This window comes from Lagopus muta, chromosome 1 (assembly GCF_023343835.1).
Source record: "Lagopus muta isolate bLagMut1 chromosome 1, bLagMut1 primary, whole genome shotgun sequence".
In the NCBI taxonomy this organism is placed as follows: domain Eukaryota; kingdom Metazoa; phylum Chordata; class Aves; order Galliformes; family Phasianidae; genus Lagopus; species Lagopus muta.
The window spans coordinates 14869089-14885561 of record NC_064433.1 but is presented as its reverse complement, the minus strand read 5'-3'; the positions used below and the strand labels follow the sequence as shown (position 1 = coordinate 14885561).

Here is a 16473-nt window from a genome sequence, read left to right as displayed (position 1 = left end):
GCTCTCCACAGGCTCCAGCAGACAGGACTCAATAATCAACAGCTGGGAGCAGATCAGTAGCATCTTCAGCTGTACGGAGTTTTGGCAACGACAACTGATATTGGTCTCAGATGCCATTACAAAATGAGAAATTGCAGATGCCGTCTTTCTAAGTGAAATATTTCACCAAGCCAAAAGGTAATTTTTTTCAGATTCCTTGTTTATGCAACTTTCTAGAAAGAAAGAAGCATTTCTTATGGAATCAGGAGCAAACTGCAGGCAGGTCATACCAGGTGCCTGGTCTTAATGGAACACAGTTAGGTGAGAACACTGCATTCACAGTTGCAATTTCACAGCCAAACAGATCTAGAATGTAAGCAGCAGAAAATCAATGCTAGCACTGTGTCCGTGGACACAGACTGTTCCTTACCATAGTAGGTCAGATATTCAGCTGTATGCAGGAAGGTCAGTGACACCAGCACGTTGAAAACCCAGTTGACTCCAGATGAACACGCGTTTCCTGTACTTCTAGCCCACAGAGGGTAGATTTCAGAATTCACGGTCCAGGGCATGGGACCCATCCCTAAGAATTAAAAACAAATCAATCTCAGTTTAATGGCTGCATTGAAGAGCAAGTTTAATGTGTAGCCTCACCATTTATTATTTCACCTTTACCATTTCTTAAACTTCAATGTGAAAACAAACATTAGCTTACCAGGTGCAAAGAAAACCAAGTATAAAATAAGGCCCAGAAGTGCTGTCCAGGAGTATGGGGTGGGGCAGAAATTATATGCCCAAAACAAATCTTCTTTTTTGAATATGGTTTCATTTGAACACCTGAAAAATGACAATAAAATCTAGCGTTAAACAGTTTTCAGGGAAAGGATGACATATCAAAATTATCACGGCATGCAGCTTCTTAGGGAAAGCTGACAAACGTGAAATTAAGCGAGGAAAGCCCCACCCTGTTTTGTCCTTTAAGCCAAATCCTACATTTGGAAACGTGCTTTTTCCTGAGCCTCACAGATAACATTGTGTGTGGCCTTATGAAGAGCACCCTGCAGCACATTCCTGAGTTTAAGCACTTGGCTTCTTGTATCTGCTCCTTCAAATGAATTGTCTTTATCAGGCCAGCAGTCACACCAAAGGCAATGAGAACACTAACACAGATATCACACAGTGCAACAAGAGGTGCAGCGGCAGAATTTGAGCTGAAAATGAAAGGATTTAGGTCAGATGGAAGTTAGCCCTTAAGGCACTGATGAGCTGTGTGCAGCACACCTTGGGTGTAACGGGTAAAGGCTGTGGAGCGTGCTACAGCAACATGAAGTTGTAAGAAAAGGAGCAATAGACTTCCTTTTCTCTGCAGTGAAATAATTAGGAAGGTCACGGCATTTCAAACTAGAAAGTAAAAAGCAGAATCAGAGCAGAGGTAACAGAGCCTGAGCTGATAAAAGAAAAATTGATTTTATTCCCAGGACTGCGTAGAAATTGCATATTTCTAGGAATAGGCATAAAATCATGTATTTGAGTGCCAACAATATAAAGTATTTTAAAGGAATTCTGACAACTTCGTCTTTTTGTTATATATCTTATTCGTGGAAATTAGCATTTGTTTAAAGGAACAACAAGCCATTGCTGTAACTAGAGAAACTTTTCAGCTGCAATCTCAGCAATTGCTGCAGCTGAAAAAATGTGGACTTCTGGCAGAGTAGACTTAGGCAGAGAACACCCTTTCATATGCAAACCAAGTTATTTCCTTGAAGAGAAGTCACAGAGTACTGAACATCTGTCTGGACTACGATTTCCAGCTTAGCTGAGCACTTATGTGAAGGACAGGACCCTCTCTTTTGTAGAAAAACTAGAACAAACCCTGCAGTGGGTGATAAATCAACATATTGATATTGCAACAAATAGCAAGACAGAGGAGCAAAGATCACCACTACAGCCAGCTTCCTACGGAAAATTTCCAGCACAACTTTCTCCTCTAAGTTTTCCATTACGAAACAATCAGCCAGCTCTGAACTGAAGAGGAATGAATGCTGGTGAGCACCAGGGTGCCCAATGGCTGATTCTGGGGCAGAAACAGTCCTGATGTTGGCAAGAAAGTAGCAACAAAACAACTTTTACAGCAAGGCATCGCCATGAAGTCCCAAACCCAGATTTGGGACAGTCGGACATCCGGAATTCAAATACACTTAAACAGAGGGGTTAATCCAAGAAATCTTGGGAAACTGTGGGTGAAACCACAGCCAAACCTTTTCAGTGGCAGTGCCAGCTTGCACCTACCTCATGTAGGCACACAGATTCAGTTTTGGGGTGATCAATAATATAAGGAGAACAGAGTTCAGCTGAACAGCATCCTGACAGATACATCCCTCAAGCCTGAGATGCTGGCAGCTGCCAAATCTGGTATTTCTGTCTTCACTCAGAGTGAAATCCTACAGCCAGCATTACAATTTCTTGATCTTGCTTCTCAGTACTGCCCAGTACTGTCCTTCTTACGGCACTTTGCTCTTTCATGGCTCAGCTCAGTGTCTCTTTTATGTCATGACAGCCAGGCAGGGATCATTCCCCATCAGCATCCACTCGGACATTCTCACGCTGATCTCTCACCACGTATGGGTCACATCAGCTCCCACATACATCTCAGGTACAGAAGGCAGAACTGTGCAATTCCTCACATTAGGGAAATGCTGTTTGCAAGACGGATTACCTAATACCTGGAGATGACATTGCTACCTCTCATTCCACCTTAATAGCTGCCTGCTTCAGATCAGCATCCCTGTGAAATCATGGCATTGCTCAGTGCCACACATTTGTACAACTGCACATTTGCTTCTTTGCTACTACTCTCATTTCATTCACAGGTGTTTGGTAATAAATACAAACTGATTAGCGTGCTAAAATGCCCTGATGCTGAAAATGGTTTCTCCAGTCAGGCCAGCCAGCTTGGCAGCTCCTCGAAGAGAAGCCTCATACAGTGATGAGCTTGGTTAATTACCTCACACACACCTCTATCAGCCAACCTGCCAATTCACAGCCACAGCTATGGGGAGGATGTGTCCCCCACCACCTTTCCCTACACACCATCTATGTGGGAAAGCCATGTATCACTGAAGCCTCCTATTGCAGAAGCTGCTGACTATGCCCTCCTCTCTGACTGTAACTAAGAGGAAATCTGGTTGCAAAAAAGCAGATTCAGTACATTGAAACAGGAAAAATTACACAGGAACAGAAACCTTGCAATAATAAGCTTCTGTGTTTTACTTATCCTTCAGGAGTAAAACAGGATGGCACACAGAATGTAAGCAAAGACACCTGCATCTGTTGGAGTCTTGTATTTGCTGGGTATGTACACAACAGCACTCCAGTGAGGACACGTCCAGGGGTGCACTCAGGTGCTGTCACTGTGCTAATTCTCCTGCTGCACTCCATTTCTATGAGAGCTGCTTTGTGCTAAAGAATATATTAGTGATTTCTGTATAAGATAATGCCAGATACAATTCTGAATTTGGTCTGGGATGAAAGACCAAATAGGAATCTACACTGGAAAGCAGACAAGCAGCTACTGATCTCTTCACTAGCTAAAAAGCACAGAGAAGCTTCCATGTAAGCCACTTACAAGTGAAATTATGCAGTCACGTACCACTGCAAATAAATAACAATGTGCTGGGTCGTTGGCACCTTAGTATAAATGGTGAAGACAGACCACATTCTTCCCTCTGAAATTGCTGCCAAAGTGAAAGCACGATTACTTTGAAAATCTTTACCACTCATTATGTTCTCCCCAGACATTTTAGGAAGCACATCTGTTATAATCAGTGGAAACCAAACCTTCTGACAATTGATGTGAACAATTCTATGGACTGGAAATTAATCAGAACAGCAGCAGATTTCTATGTCATGTGCATTATGTATTTGGTTTCAAAGAGCCCATCCTAGATCAGATTTAGCCTGTAGTTCAGAAGGCGTAAAGCTTTGCTCCCTGCCTTCTAAATTACCTTCGTATGGTGCATTAAAAGGTGAGAAAGAAGGGCTGCTGCAGGTGGTCTAAGAGGCAATTCTTAATAACAAGAAGATAAAACAAGATAAGACCACTTCCTTGATAATCAGTCTAAATTATCCTAATAGTTGAGCCAATTTGGTTGCAGAGTAATTCTCAACACCAAAAACCACAAACCAGGGCTGTCTTAGATGCTACATAGCAAAGAACATGTTAGCACAGCACAAGAAGGCTGGTTTTCTTCTCAAACTTCTGTTAATTTTTATTTTGCTCCAGTGAGGAATGTGTGGCTCTAAATATATGGCTTTGTAAGAACTGAGTGTTTCATTTTGAAAAGCCCTTATATTTTTAATATGAAAGCTGCTAACTTCTCACTGTCTCTTCAGCCTTTCAGAAGCATGTTAAGTGGATTTAGATAAAAAAAATTCTAAAAGGTCAAAACTCAAATCTAATGAGATTATGGAAATAAATTACTGCTAAAGAAAATCGAGTGTTATCGTTTGTGTTCTTAAAAAGCTCATTAGAGCAGCCTTATTTCCAAAGTACGCATCCTGCTCTGAGATAAATGTCAGCATTGGGTTTGGATGATACAGAATTCAGATCCAATTCTCAGTTGCACTAATCCACCATTTCTTTGTTCTAACAAGAGGAAAACTGCTTAAGGACTGTTGTTATGTCAGACTTCTGTGTCTGGGTTATCAAGACAGAGATAACTGACGATTTATCAACTTAGTTTCTGGTGTAACACCAGTTCATGGATTTGAAATATCACCATTAAAGTGATCTTAAAAGTCTCCTTGTGTAAAGAGCTGACTTTCATATCACGCCCATCAAACTGAGCAATATACAGCTAGCCTGAGCTTACTGACCCAGCTTTCCACCAGAAGCCTGGGCACGGCAAGGACAGAGCAGCCAACTGACCTCACTAAGAGTAGCTGCTGCCTGCAGGAGGAACACTTCCTGTGGGAGATGCTTGGGGACAACTACAGTTATTTACCCACAGGCAGCTACTGGTCCCGTGGAAGAGTTCACTCCTTAACATTTGCTTTGGTTGTCACAGCTTCTCTGCTTCCACTGAAGATCGCTGTTTGCTCAAACAGACCCCTAACTGTCTTAACATTACTTACAGGAGAGACCTTAGTAAGTTATCAGCCTAATTGTGCAATAAGTTCATGTGGTCAGACATGTAACTAAGGACAACTTTGGAAACTGCCTCTATGCTGCTCATCGGGTGAAGCTGAGCTGAGGCTGATCCAAACAATACCCAAAATTAAGCTGTGCTGGCACCAGAGGCAGAGGAGTTCAAAGCTACAGGTTCATTCACCCGGCCTCTACCATCTGCCAAATGCAAAAAAGATTCCTTAGCAAAATCTATTGAACTGCAAGATATAGTTTCACTATAAATCAGTATATCCTGGTTTAAAGAGAAATTTCTACTCCTTTCAGCATCTGATTTTATTTTTATATGTAGATATACATAAGGTAAGATGCTATCTGAAGTCTCTAGTGTAACTCATTCCTTGCAGCAAACAGCAGATTAACTACACAGTGAGCAGTATCTGAAGCCATACTGAAACTTCTCAAGGTTCCCTAGCTGCTGCCTGCTGTGCCTCAAAGATGCACCATAGATCCACGTCTCTTTTGAGAAGTTTGCATCCACTGCTTTGAGTCTGTAGTTGGCACAGAGAAGTAACTCATCCACTAAACTGGATGCTGCTAAAAAAATGCAGGTGGCATTCTCATGCCAAGTGATGGCAGTAATAAAGTAATAAAGCACATACACACAAAAACTACAGAAAAGAACAAAGAACAAACATATGCAACCTTGGAAAACATATCTGTACCATTTTATGGCATTCTACTAGACATGAGTTAACCATCATTGCAATCTGAATTTTGAGACATTTACTACTGCATTTTGCTAAAACTAGTAAGGGGCTTTTAAGATACTAACATGCACCTTAAAGTCTCAGGAATAACAGTTTACTACAGGAAAGCTCCCATTGAATGTGTTTGCACATGACAGAAAAGCAGTCCTCATCACTCTGAAGCCCACTGCTTTGTTATGCATGCAGAGCTGTGAGTTACATCTTGAGCAACTGGATAACAGCTGCAGTAATTGCCACTGTCCAAAAGATCTGAAAACTCTTAAACTGAAGAAACAAAATTAATTAATTTCTTTATGCACTGCATTCCATGCCCAGTGAGTTTATGAGTGTTACAAGAGCTAGCACAGTGCCAGCAGGAGGGCGTTCTCCTGGGGCTGAATGGTTCTGCATCTGGGAAGCTGAAAGCACGCAGTCAAAGACAAATCAAAAAGGTAATATAGGAAGCTTGGCTGCTTTACCCATTTCAGAGCCAGAGCTCACAGTGGCTTGCTTTATTCTGTGCCGTAGGAGAAGAATTTCTCCTGCCATTTTACACTTTAAACAGACATTTCTTACAGATGTGTTTAGAGACAGCCGCAAACAGATTCAGAAATAATCATCATTATTCACATTAAGCAACTTTTTCTTTACTGGTTGTTATCCTGCGATCCTCCTTTTATCTTCTACAGATGTGATTGAGACCCCACAGACTGCTAAAATCTAAAATCAATCATAAGGAATTTTTTAATATATATCAGCTGTTACATTAATAAATTACTTAATATTTCATGTACTTAAGGATGAGAGCTCTCTGAAACAACTACTTTATAGAATTTTCTATAGCACGACTACCTTCCATCACCTCTCAGCCTTCTCAGAAAGCACACCTGCATGACATTCAGTGCCCTGCTCTGGTTTACCTCTGTTCCTGACCATCTGACAAAGGAGCAAATGCTTTTCATACATACATATATGAAGAAAAGTCTTAAGAGTTTTAAAGATTTGTATTTTCGACAGCTGTTCCTATCCTCTCCAAGCGCAACTTGCTGCTCCTTTAGGCTTCTTTCTCCCCCATGCTAGCATCTCCTGAGCTCTGATGGCCTCCTCGTGGTCACTGGCTGCAATTGTCCCACCCTGCAGTCACGGTACAGACGCTTCAAGCTTCGTTTTTATTCTATCTACCAGAAACCAGAGAGAGGCAGCCCACTGCTACCTTCCACACCGCTGCTGGATATGCTTCCCTCCTCAGCCTCTGTGTCCTCACCTCAAGATACGAATGCAAGCAGGACCAGGCAGAATACACCCGAGGTTAAAGGCCTCCCATCAGATTTCACAGCGGCTGGTAGCACTCATTAAGCACATCTGTAAGCCAGTCTCCCATGTAGCACAATTAGGAACCACGAATGGAACCACGAATACCTTTTTGTTTGTTATGGGATCTGAACCACATCACACATGCACAGACTTCTCTTTCTTCCAACCATTTTTCTACTGTTCTAAAGTACCAGATGGTAATGAACATGACGTGCTTGTCCTTTACAGAGTGCCCCATCCTCATCCTGATTCTGATCTCAACTGGACACACTCCGCTTATCACAATACAAATTAAAATTAAGTAGCAATAATTAAATTGTACAATTTCCTAATTCTGTCGTGAGCAAACCATAAATAATTTAAATACTGTATTAATAATGCATAAACTTGTGGCGGCTCATACAACAGCTATGAAAAATAATCATCATCCATTCACTTACATGTCCTGTAGTCAGGCCTACAGAATTTTAATGGACAGAATTCAAATAAAAACCTTATCAAAATGCAAACTCCAAATCAGCTTGGGGGCTCGGGGTACAAGCATCTTAGCTTAACGCCACGGTCCTTCATGCATTTCTGCCTATGCTTATTTCAATGACTTTAATTGTTACACAATAGGTCAGAGTTTCAAAATGAGGTGGTCAGTACTTCTTAACATCAGACACTTTCAGGTTCCTAACACGTAGCTGATAGCACTAAATCAGCTATTTGGTTAAGAGACAGAAATGAAGGAAAATGGCATATCCATCTCATTTTCTTGAAGAGAAACTTCAAAATTGCTCTGGCTTTCAGGAAAATGAAATGAGAAAACAAAAAGGATAGGAATGGAAAAGAGCCCAAAACAACTTTTGGTTTAAGACTTTTTTTTTTTTCCCCAGAAAGCTATGAGAACATTTAAATATATATATAGTTACAGAAAACGAGGACCTTATAATAATACTTTAAATACAAACTCATATATTTAAACATATTGCTGCACAATCTGAGCACACAGAGGTCTAATTTATATCCATATGTATCCAAGTCTAAGGCTGAAACAGCAGGCAGGAGGCTTGGGTAACACTCTGCTAAGGGATAGACAGGTTGAAACCACAGCTGTGAAAATCAGATGCAGTACTCTCAGTTAGGAAGCCATGACACAAATGTGTTGCTACATGAACCCAGAAGGTTTGAAGGTGCAAAATTCAGTGATAGCAATAGCACAGAAAGATGATTCTAAGATGGAGAATCAAATGCCAGCATATACAATAAACAAGAGCACAATCTGGTAATCATTTCTGGATAGATTCTTGCTAAAAGTTAGTTGGTTATTTAAGGATACTTTTCCCTGTAGACACACAGAGATACGTTTTTGTTTCTTTAAAATACAGACATTCTGAAGAGCTTTTTCCCAATCAGATGACTCACTTCTTAGCCTGATATGTTGATATTTAGCTGCAGAAAATATTTCTCCAAAATATCAGAAAAAGCTTCACTGACAATGATGTCATACAAGGTCAGTGTTCCAGAAAGGTAAGCAGAAGCAAAGCCCACATCTGTTAAATGCTTTCCCAAAAAGACAAAATAACATATTTTTGCAAATTTAAAGATCAATCTGTAATATAATATTTCAAGCTACCAAAAGTAGGATAATGTAACAAAAGAATGCACTATTTCAGGTATTGCTGAGAAAGCAAGAGAGGGTAATGCAAGATTTTTGCTCTTTTGCCCTCTTCCATTTGTCCTCTAAGGATTTACAGTCTCTTACATCTGTGTACTTTAAAGACCAAGTCCTTTCATAATTTTTGCTGCTTTTTCATTTACATAATGTTCTCAAAATACTACAGAAAAACACTAAATCTGGCAGTCCATACTGAAAAATATGTATGCAAACATTGGTTCTGTCCCATTCATTGACACATCCTGGCACTACAGTTTCTGCATCTGCAAGAGATTGTGCCTGCTGGTCCGCCAGGATTTTACTGTTCACCACACAACTCTGCTTGTCCATGTCTTTGAACAACTTTGTTAATCCAAATCTTCTATTGCTCCATTAGGATAGGTTCCACTGCTCCTTGCAGCTTCCAAACTAATGATGGGCATGAGGACTTCGATCACTTTATTAAACATGGAGGTGTGCTCTCGCACAGTGCCATTGGCAAGTTATGAAGCTATGGGGATACCAACTTCCCTGTGCAGCCTGTTCCAATGCTGGACCACCCTCTCCATTAAGAAATTCATCCTAATTCCCCCTTGGTGTAAGTTGAGACTGTTTCCTCATGTCCTATCAGACACCCACCTCACTATAACCTCCCTTCAGGTGGTTGTAGAAAGCCATGAAATCTCCCCTCAGCCACCTTTTCTCCAGACTAAACAACTCCAACTCCTCCAGCTGCTCCTCAAAACTCTCGTTTTCTAGTTACATCAGCTTGAGCAACTCTACATACTTCTTGTAGTGAGGGGCCCTGAACTGAACCCAGCACTCAAGCTGCAGCCTCACCAGTGCACCACACAAGGAACAGTCACCTCCCCAGTCCTGCTGCCGCACCACTTCTGATGCAGCTCAGCACGCTGTTGGCCTCTTTGGCCGCCTGGCCACAATGGTGGCTCTCATTCAGCCAGCTGCCAACCAGCACTCCCAGGTCCAATTCTGCTGAGCATCTTTCCAGCCACTCTTCCCCAGATGTGTACTGCTGGATGGGGTTCTTACAACCACAGTGCGGAACCCAGATACTTTGTTGCTGGTATTTCACAAATTTTAGACATAACAATCACTGACTAGACACAATTTTTAGCATTAATAACAGAAGCACAAAGCTGTCCGTGCACTAGAAGAGCAGAAAGGTGTGGAGGCAGCCTGGAGCCAATATGTACTGGTTTTATATGTTTCTGGAAGTGGAGGGAATATGGAAAAAGCTCCACATGGAATTACTGATAGAAATTGGGTCAAAGAGCTCAATAATTCCTGATTTCTGCTTCCAGAAGTTAAAGCATTTAGTCTTTCCAATTGTATCACTTTGCACCATTAATATTTAATAATTAAATTGTGGAAATAAATTGGTCTGTGGATAAGGATGTCAAATTTAGCATTGTAGAATTGCATGCAAATTCACTATCAAGTAAATCTCTACGCAATGTTTAATCTCATCTGATTATTTTTTTAATCTGATTTTACATTTAATTAGCATTTTAAAGTTCTCCTGGTTACAAGGCAAATATGAACCAGCTGTGTATTTGTTGCAGAAGCATTAGTTTCCCTCAATGGCAGCCAGCAGACCCTGAAGGCGGCCAGCAGCCCCTCTTTCTTACTTCCTATGAAGACAGGCTGCCTCAGCGATCTGCGCTGCAAGTGCTGAGAGCAGGGCACAGCCCAGATTTTAGAAGAGAGGAGGGAGAGAAGACGGGTTTTTGATCTCTGTTCACAAGGGTTATAATTTAATTTTAATAAAAATATCAAAAGCGATGTGAATATCCTCTTAAAACTTTCCCTTCAAAATATTAACAGAATAACGTGCAAGAATTGCTGGCATGATGGAACAGTCTATTCCATAAAATACAGGCTAAGTCAGCTGCAAAGAAGGAACCATATGGACCAGCATCTTTTACTCCATTAGCCAAGGAACTACAAGAGAGATGGAGGCTGATACCTTTGACATCAGAAGTTGAGTAAGACAAATTCTATCCATACTTCTTGGTCTTACACTTAGAAGTAACTTTCACTCTTATGCACTGTGCTGTTCACACACTGCCCAAACGTCAGCAACATCTGAAAGGCACCACTTCAGTTAGAGTTGCCAAAGGTAATGCTAAGACCAAAGACACAGGAAGCCAGGACGCTGATGTAACTTAGGGTGATGGTGACTTAGCAGAGGTATTGACTGCAAACTCACCTCCAAATGAAACAGGTTCTATTGCAGTGTTATCATTTTGTTTTTCCATATGCTTCCAAATATTCCATTAAGCAATCAAAAAAAAAAAAAACAACCCAAAAACAAAAAAACACAGAAATAATTCTATTGTTTCTGATCAGTCACCAAGTTTGTAGAGAATAGCATGTAATTAAATATAATACAAAAAAAATCCTACTGTGAGCCCACGGATGGGAAATGCTGAGCTACAGACGTGGCATGGAATGGCAAGTGTTACAGATTCAATTCTTAATCCAAATGAAATACTTTCAAAGTTTCAGTCCTGAAGTCCCAGCCAGGTGAACTGCAGCACAAGTGCCAGGCGGGTGGCCCTGTGCCAGCCCTGCTGCTGCAGGCACACCGCTGCAATCCCAACACCACTTCATCCTGCCTGAACTGCCCAGCTGTCGCTGCATCTTACAGCCTGCAGAAGTGACCCTGTGCAGAAAATGGTTTCCATACGGCTCGTAGAACCTCAGACTCACATTCATGTTTCAGCTGGAAGTTAAGAGAGAACAAAATTTTGTCTGTCTGAAGTTTTGCTGAAATCCAAAGGAAAGCAAATGGGTAAAAACACTCTTCTGAGTTTGCTCTTTTGTTGAATCTGATTTGAAGAACGGTGAGAACAAAGAGCGCAAAGCACGTTATCAGTACTGTCTGTATGCGCATGCCTTTTTAGCACCTTCCCTATTTCATTTCTAGCTATTGATATATACACAGATATATTTTATGTTAATTGTTCCAGTTTATCCAACTTCCAGCCACAGTACAGAGCTGTTACACTCAATTTCTGTTACTGTAAATTAGATACAGGTATTACAATTTAGCTACCATCAGCAGCAATGTCTGCCATTACAATCAAAATCCATCTAAATCTGAGACTTGTGGATCATTTTCTAAAATACACTGTGGAACAAGCTTTTCCCTGATTCCAGTAGGTGGCAGTGTCTTTGCCCTAAAGAGAAAATGCAGCTTCAGAAGGTAAAAGCAGAGGCTATGGGGAGGGTGTCCATGAAATTGATAGAACTCTAAGGAGAACTGAAGGAACTGGGGCTGTTTATTCTGGGGAAAAGGAGGCTGAGGGGAGACCTTACTGCTCTCTTCAACTACCTGAAAAGTGCTTACAGCGAGAGTGGGGTTGGTCTCTTCTCACTGGTGTCAGAACAAGGGGAAATGGCCTTAAGTTGTGCCAGGGTCATTTTAGTGTGGATATCAGGAAACATTTCTTTACAGAAAGGGTTGTTGAGCTCCCCAGGGAGGTGGTTGAGTCGTCATCCCTGGATGTGTTTAAAAACCATCTGGATGTGGTGCTCGGGGACATGACTTAGAGGAGGGTTGTTAGTTAGGGTAGTATGGTTAGGTTGTATGTGGTATGTGGTTGGACTCGATGATCTTTAAGGTCTTTCCCAGCCTGAGTAATTCTATGATTAAGAACAATTCCTCAGCTTTCAGTCCTGGTAAATGCTCTGGAAATCATTAATTTGGGGACTGCAAATGGAGCCCCAAAGAGATTTTTAAAATGTCCGAAGACCGCTTATAAAGAGCAATTATTTCACACTAGATTTGTGAGAGCAATCGCTCAGCATACAGCATCACTCTGCTTTGACCTGTGAGCGCAGGCACAACACCTATGGCAAACGCAGGGCATTTTATAAAATACAGAAATGATGAAAGGTTACATTATCTCCAGCTTATGATATTAGTAAACGTCACATACCAAGGCTTTCATTATTACAGGAAACTCAAAGCACGAAATCTTGGACAACGTAGTGTGCTTTTTAAAACAGTTACTTTACCAAGAAAATGTGCTAAATGGGAATATGCATCACCTGAAGCCCAGGTTTTAAGAACTAAATACTCAAACGGAACCACAGGCGGCAGAGAAATCACAGAATCATAGCATCACCAAGGTTGGAAAAGACCTACAAGATCATCCCGTCCAACTGTCTGCCTATCATCAGCACTCCTCACTAAACCACAGAGAACAAAGTCCATACAACCCACATGCCAGAAGTGCCCCATGTGCCACAGTTCAGCAGCACACCCCATCCCTCACAGGCTGCCCACTTCTGAGCTGTATTAACAGGAACGTTGGGTTAAAATAAGGTCATGGCTTTAAAGGAAATGAATCAATAATTCTAGCTCGTCTTGTACTGCTGAAGGACTGATGTTATTGTCTCCGTCCTCAAGGAAATGGACCACACATGCAGACAGTGCACACAATAATTCATACAAATTAAAACTCATTAATCATACAGAATTACTCCACAGTTCTAATGCAGAAATGTGCTAATTTATTTTCTCTCCAGAAGGAAACATAAACAGACAAACAAAAATACTCTGAAAAATCTTTAATCCTTTTAGGAAGGGAAGATATCACTACTTCACTTTATTAAATGACACCATTACTGAATAATTACTTGTTATGGAAAAGAAAGTGGGTAATGATGCAACCCACTTGATGTGTAGGGAACCTACTTTGGCAGGGGGGTTGGACTCGATGATCTCTGGAGGTCTCTTCCAACCCCAACAATTCTGTGATTCTGTGATTCTGTGAAAATACGGGCTATCGATGCTGGTAAAGGTACAAACTTCTGCAAGTAGAACTGGGTTTGACTCTGCTGAACGTCCTTTATCAATACAAATCCCCAGGAACATCCATCTTTAGAAGACTTTTTAAGAGAATGGGAACAGGAAGGGAAATTTCTATTTATTAATCCTTTGAAAGTGTAAGAACCTAAAAAATCTGCTGAGGCAGTTTTCAACGAGGATTTTTATTTCAATCTGAAATTCAGAATCAGTAGTGAATTATACATGAAAAGTCTTTACTGTCCCTTCTCCTTTCTCAGAAATCAAAATGCACGGGCTCCAGAACAGGAAGCAATCCCTGTTGCACCGGCTCCCAGGGAATGGGGAAATTCCCAGCCCGCTCCCAGCAGCAGCTCCACAGTGCTCCCAGGAGAGGTGGGAGGGAGAGGCAGAGGCTTTCCCATCTGTCCCTAAAAAGACGAGCAGCTGCAGAAGCTAATTAGCAGCAGACCTCTATGGGTAATGAAAGACTTTTCTGCGATGCACATTTTGTAAGAGTGAGAAAGCAGCTGCAGGAGTTGTCCACCCACTCTAAGCACCTTGACAAGAGACAGGCAATTCTCTCATTTATGTCGGCATTCTTTTTCTTTCCTTTCCTAGCTACCTCCTTTGTGAACCAGAAGCTTTTTAAGTGGGAAACGATTATTTTCCTCTAGTCCCATCCCAGATAACATTTCTCCATTGAAATCACTGTAACACATTTTGTAATGACATCAGACAGCACCTGGGAATGCTTTAGCTCAAGGGCCACCTTTACTCTTCCATTCCAGTTACCTCAGTGCTGTACCATTTGAAGTAGCTCTTACAGCAACTATCCCAAACAGATGTCAGGATCTGTCTCTTCATTATTCTCTTTCAGAATGCCTTTATGAATAGTAATGCAGACTAAGATCTGGAAGTGGGGTTCAATTCCAGAGATGAGAACAGATGTACAAATGACATTTCAAACTAAGCAGATCTGCTTATAAATCCTACTTTGTGCTGGATGTCTCCAATAAATACATTGTCTTCAGTATATAAACTAAACATTTCCAGGATCTGAACATATTCACAACAAAACTGACTAGGCATATGTTTTGTCCTCCTTTCATCCAGAATTTGCCATTGGTTGAGTAGATGTGATGAGTTAGAACCGTAGTAATATAGCTCCAATAAGTATTGCTCTAATAAAACAGTAATTCCCAACTAATTACTCTAAAGGAACAAAAACAGTTTCAGTTCAGATTACCATGTTGCTCTGCTTATTATCTGAGGCCTAAGATACAGACACGATACGTAAAGAACATTAATTGTTCAGGCATTAGATTCAGTCAGAAATCATAAAATCCACCCTGCATATTAAAAAGAATCAAGAGACTCCATCTTCTATTACAGTTTCAACAAAATTGCACCTCCAAAAATTAAAGTAGCACAAATTAAGTACCATCTTTTTAAAAGTTTAAAGAGATCTGATTAAAGTTATCAGTCCCACCACATAGTAACTCCATTTTAAGAGATCTAAAATACATGACGTCTCAAGAATTTGAGGGGAAAGAGTGGCTGAAAGGATCAGAACATTAAAACTGCACTCATTTTGCTACTTACTTCTGCGTCGCCAAGAGCACAGGCTTCATCTGTGGCTGACACAATACTCCGCATCACTCTGTCCTTCTGTTCTTCCCACTTGCCCTTACCCATCAGCATTAAAATATGAACACAGGGTTTCTGAAGTTCGTCCTCCACCTCCCCTCTCTCAAGAATCACACCTCTGCGTGCCATATAACCCGGTGATTATGCTAATATCCACCTCTCAGGAAAGACCCAGTTCTTAGATTTTACGCTGACAAAGACTGTAATCAGTTTCAGAGCTCTCATTCATTTCTGTTTCCACACACCTCACTACCTTATATTAGACGTTATTACACTGAAGGATGTCCTCCTAATCAAAGAGGACAAGGAGCACTGTGAGCTCCCTGCTGGCCCAGGTTTCCATCCTCATGGGCAAGTGGCGAATGTAATCAGAATTAAATCGTATTTGAAACTGCAAACATTCTGTTTCTCCTTCCTAAATGATAACTGGAGGGAGAGGGGAGATTCTGTGTTACGGTTCCCAGCGTAGTCATAAATATTCCAATTCAGTAAACAATTAGCATAGTTTAGAAATAAATTTTGCTATGAATAACAGCAACTCTTCTAAGTGATGCCTACGTATGCACAGATGTAAATATTCTGTACATCTAGCCAGTTTGCAAAATACATTTATTCTCCCTGCTACACTTCTGCATCACAAATGTGAGACAGTTCTACGCATCATCTTTATCAATCAGAATACTTAATAAAAGAAATACTAGTTTATCTTCTAATTGGTGAATTTAGTAACACTTTTCCATAGAGTCCTTGTAGAAAGATTCCAGATAGTGATTTCAGTAATAAAATTCTTCCTACATCTCGGAACAAGTAATGGACATATGACATGTGGACATACGGACAGAGGAGTTCTTCATTCTTGGAGTGCAGGCTGGTGCCAGCCGGTGGGCACAGGCAGGCTTTGTATCTCTGTGTCCTGCCATGCACTGACAACAGGTTCTCAGGCTCCAATGACTGGAGGACACACACATTTATTTGTATTAATAAAGCAGTCACAGCAACTTTTACACATGTACTTGGCACTGCAACAGCATGTTCAAAGAGACTGACTTGCAAGACAAACATAAGGAATTCATGGCTCTACTTATAAGCAGCAAACAGAACCCAACATTTCTAGAAAAAAACTAATGTCTCTACCAAGAAAAAAGTATTCTAGTAACTTCTAACAGCTTCATCTGCTATGGATTAGACAACAGGAAGCACA

At 41.0% G+C, this 16473-nt stretch overlaps 1 protein-coding gene across 1 annotated transcript in view; it reads right to left on the bottom strand.

The window, feature by feature from the left end:
* Nucleotides 1-16473, bottom strand: part of SLC2A13 (solute carrier family 2 member 13) — a 138363-nt gene that overhangs the window by 6665 nt on the left and 115225 nt on the right. The window contains exons 8-9 of the mRNA XM_048933994.1: nt 695-816; nt 410-562 (exon numbers count right to left, since the gene is read on the bottom strand). Of these exons, the coding sequence (XP_048789951.1) occupies nt 410-562; nt 695-816 (275 nt within the window). The remainder of the gene's footprint in view (nt 1-409; nt 563-694; nt 817-16473) is intronic.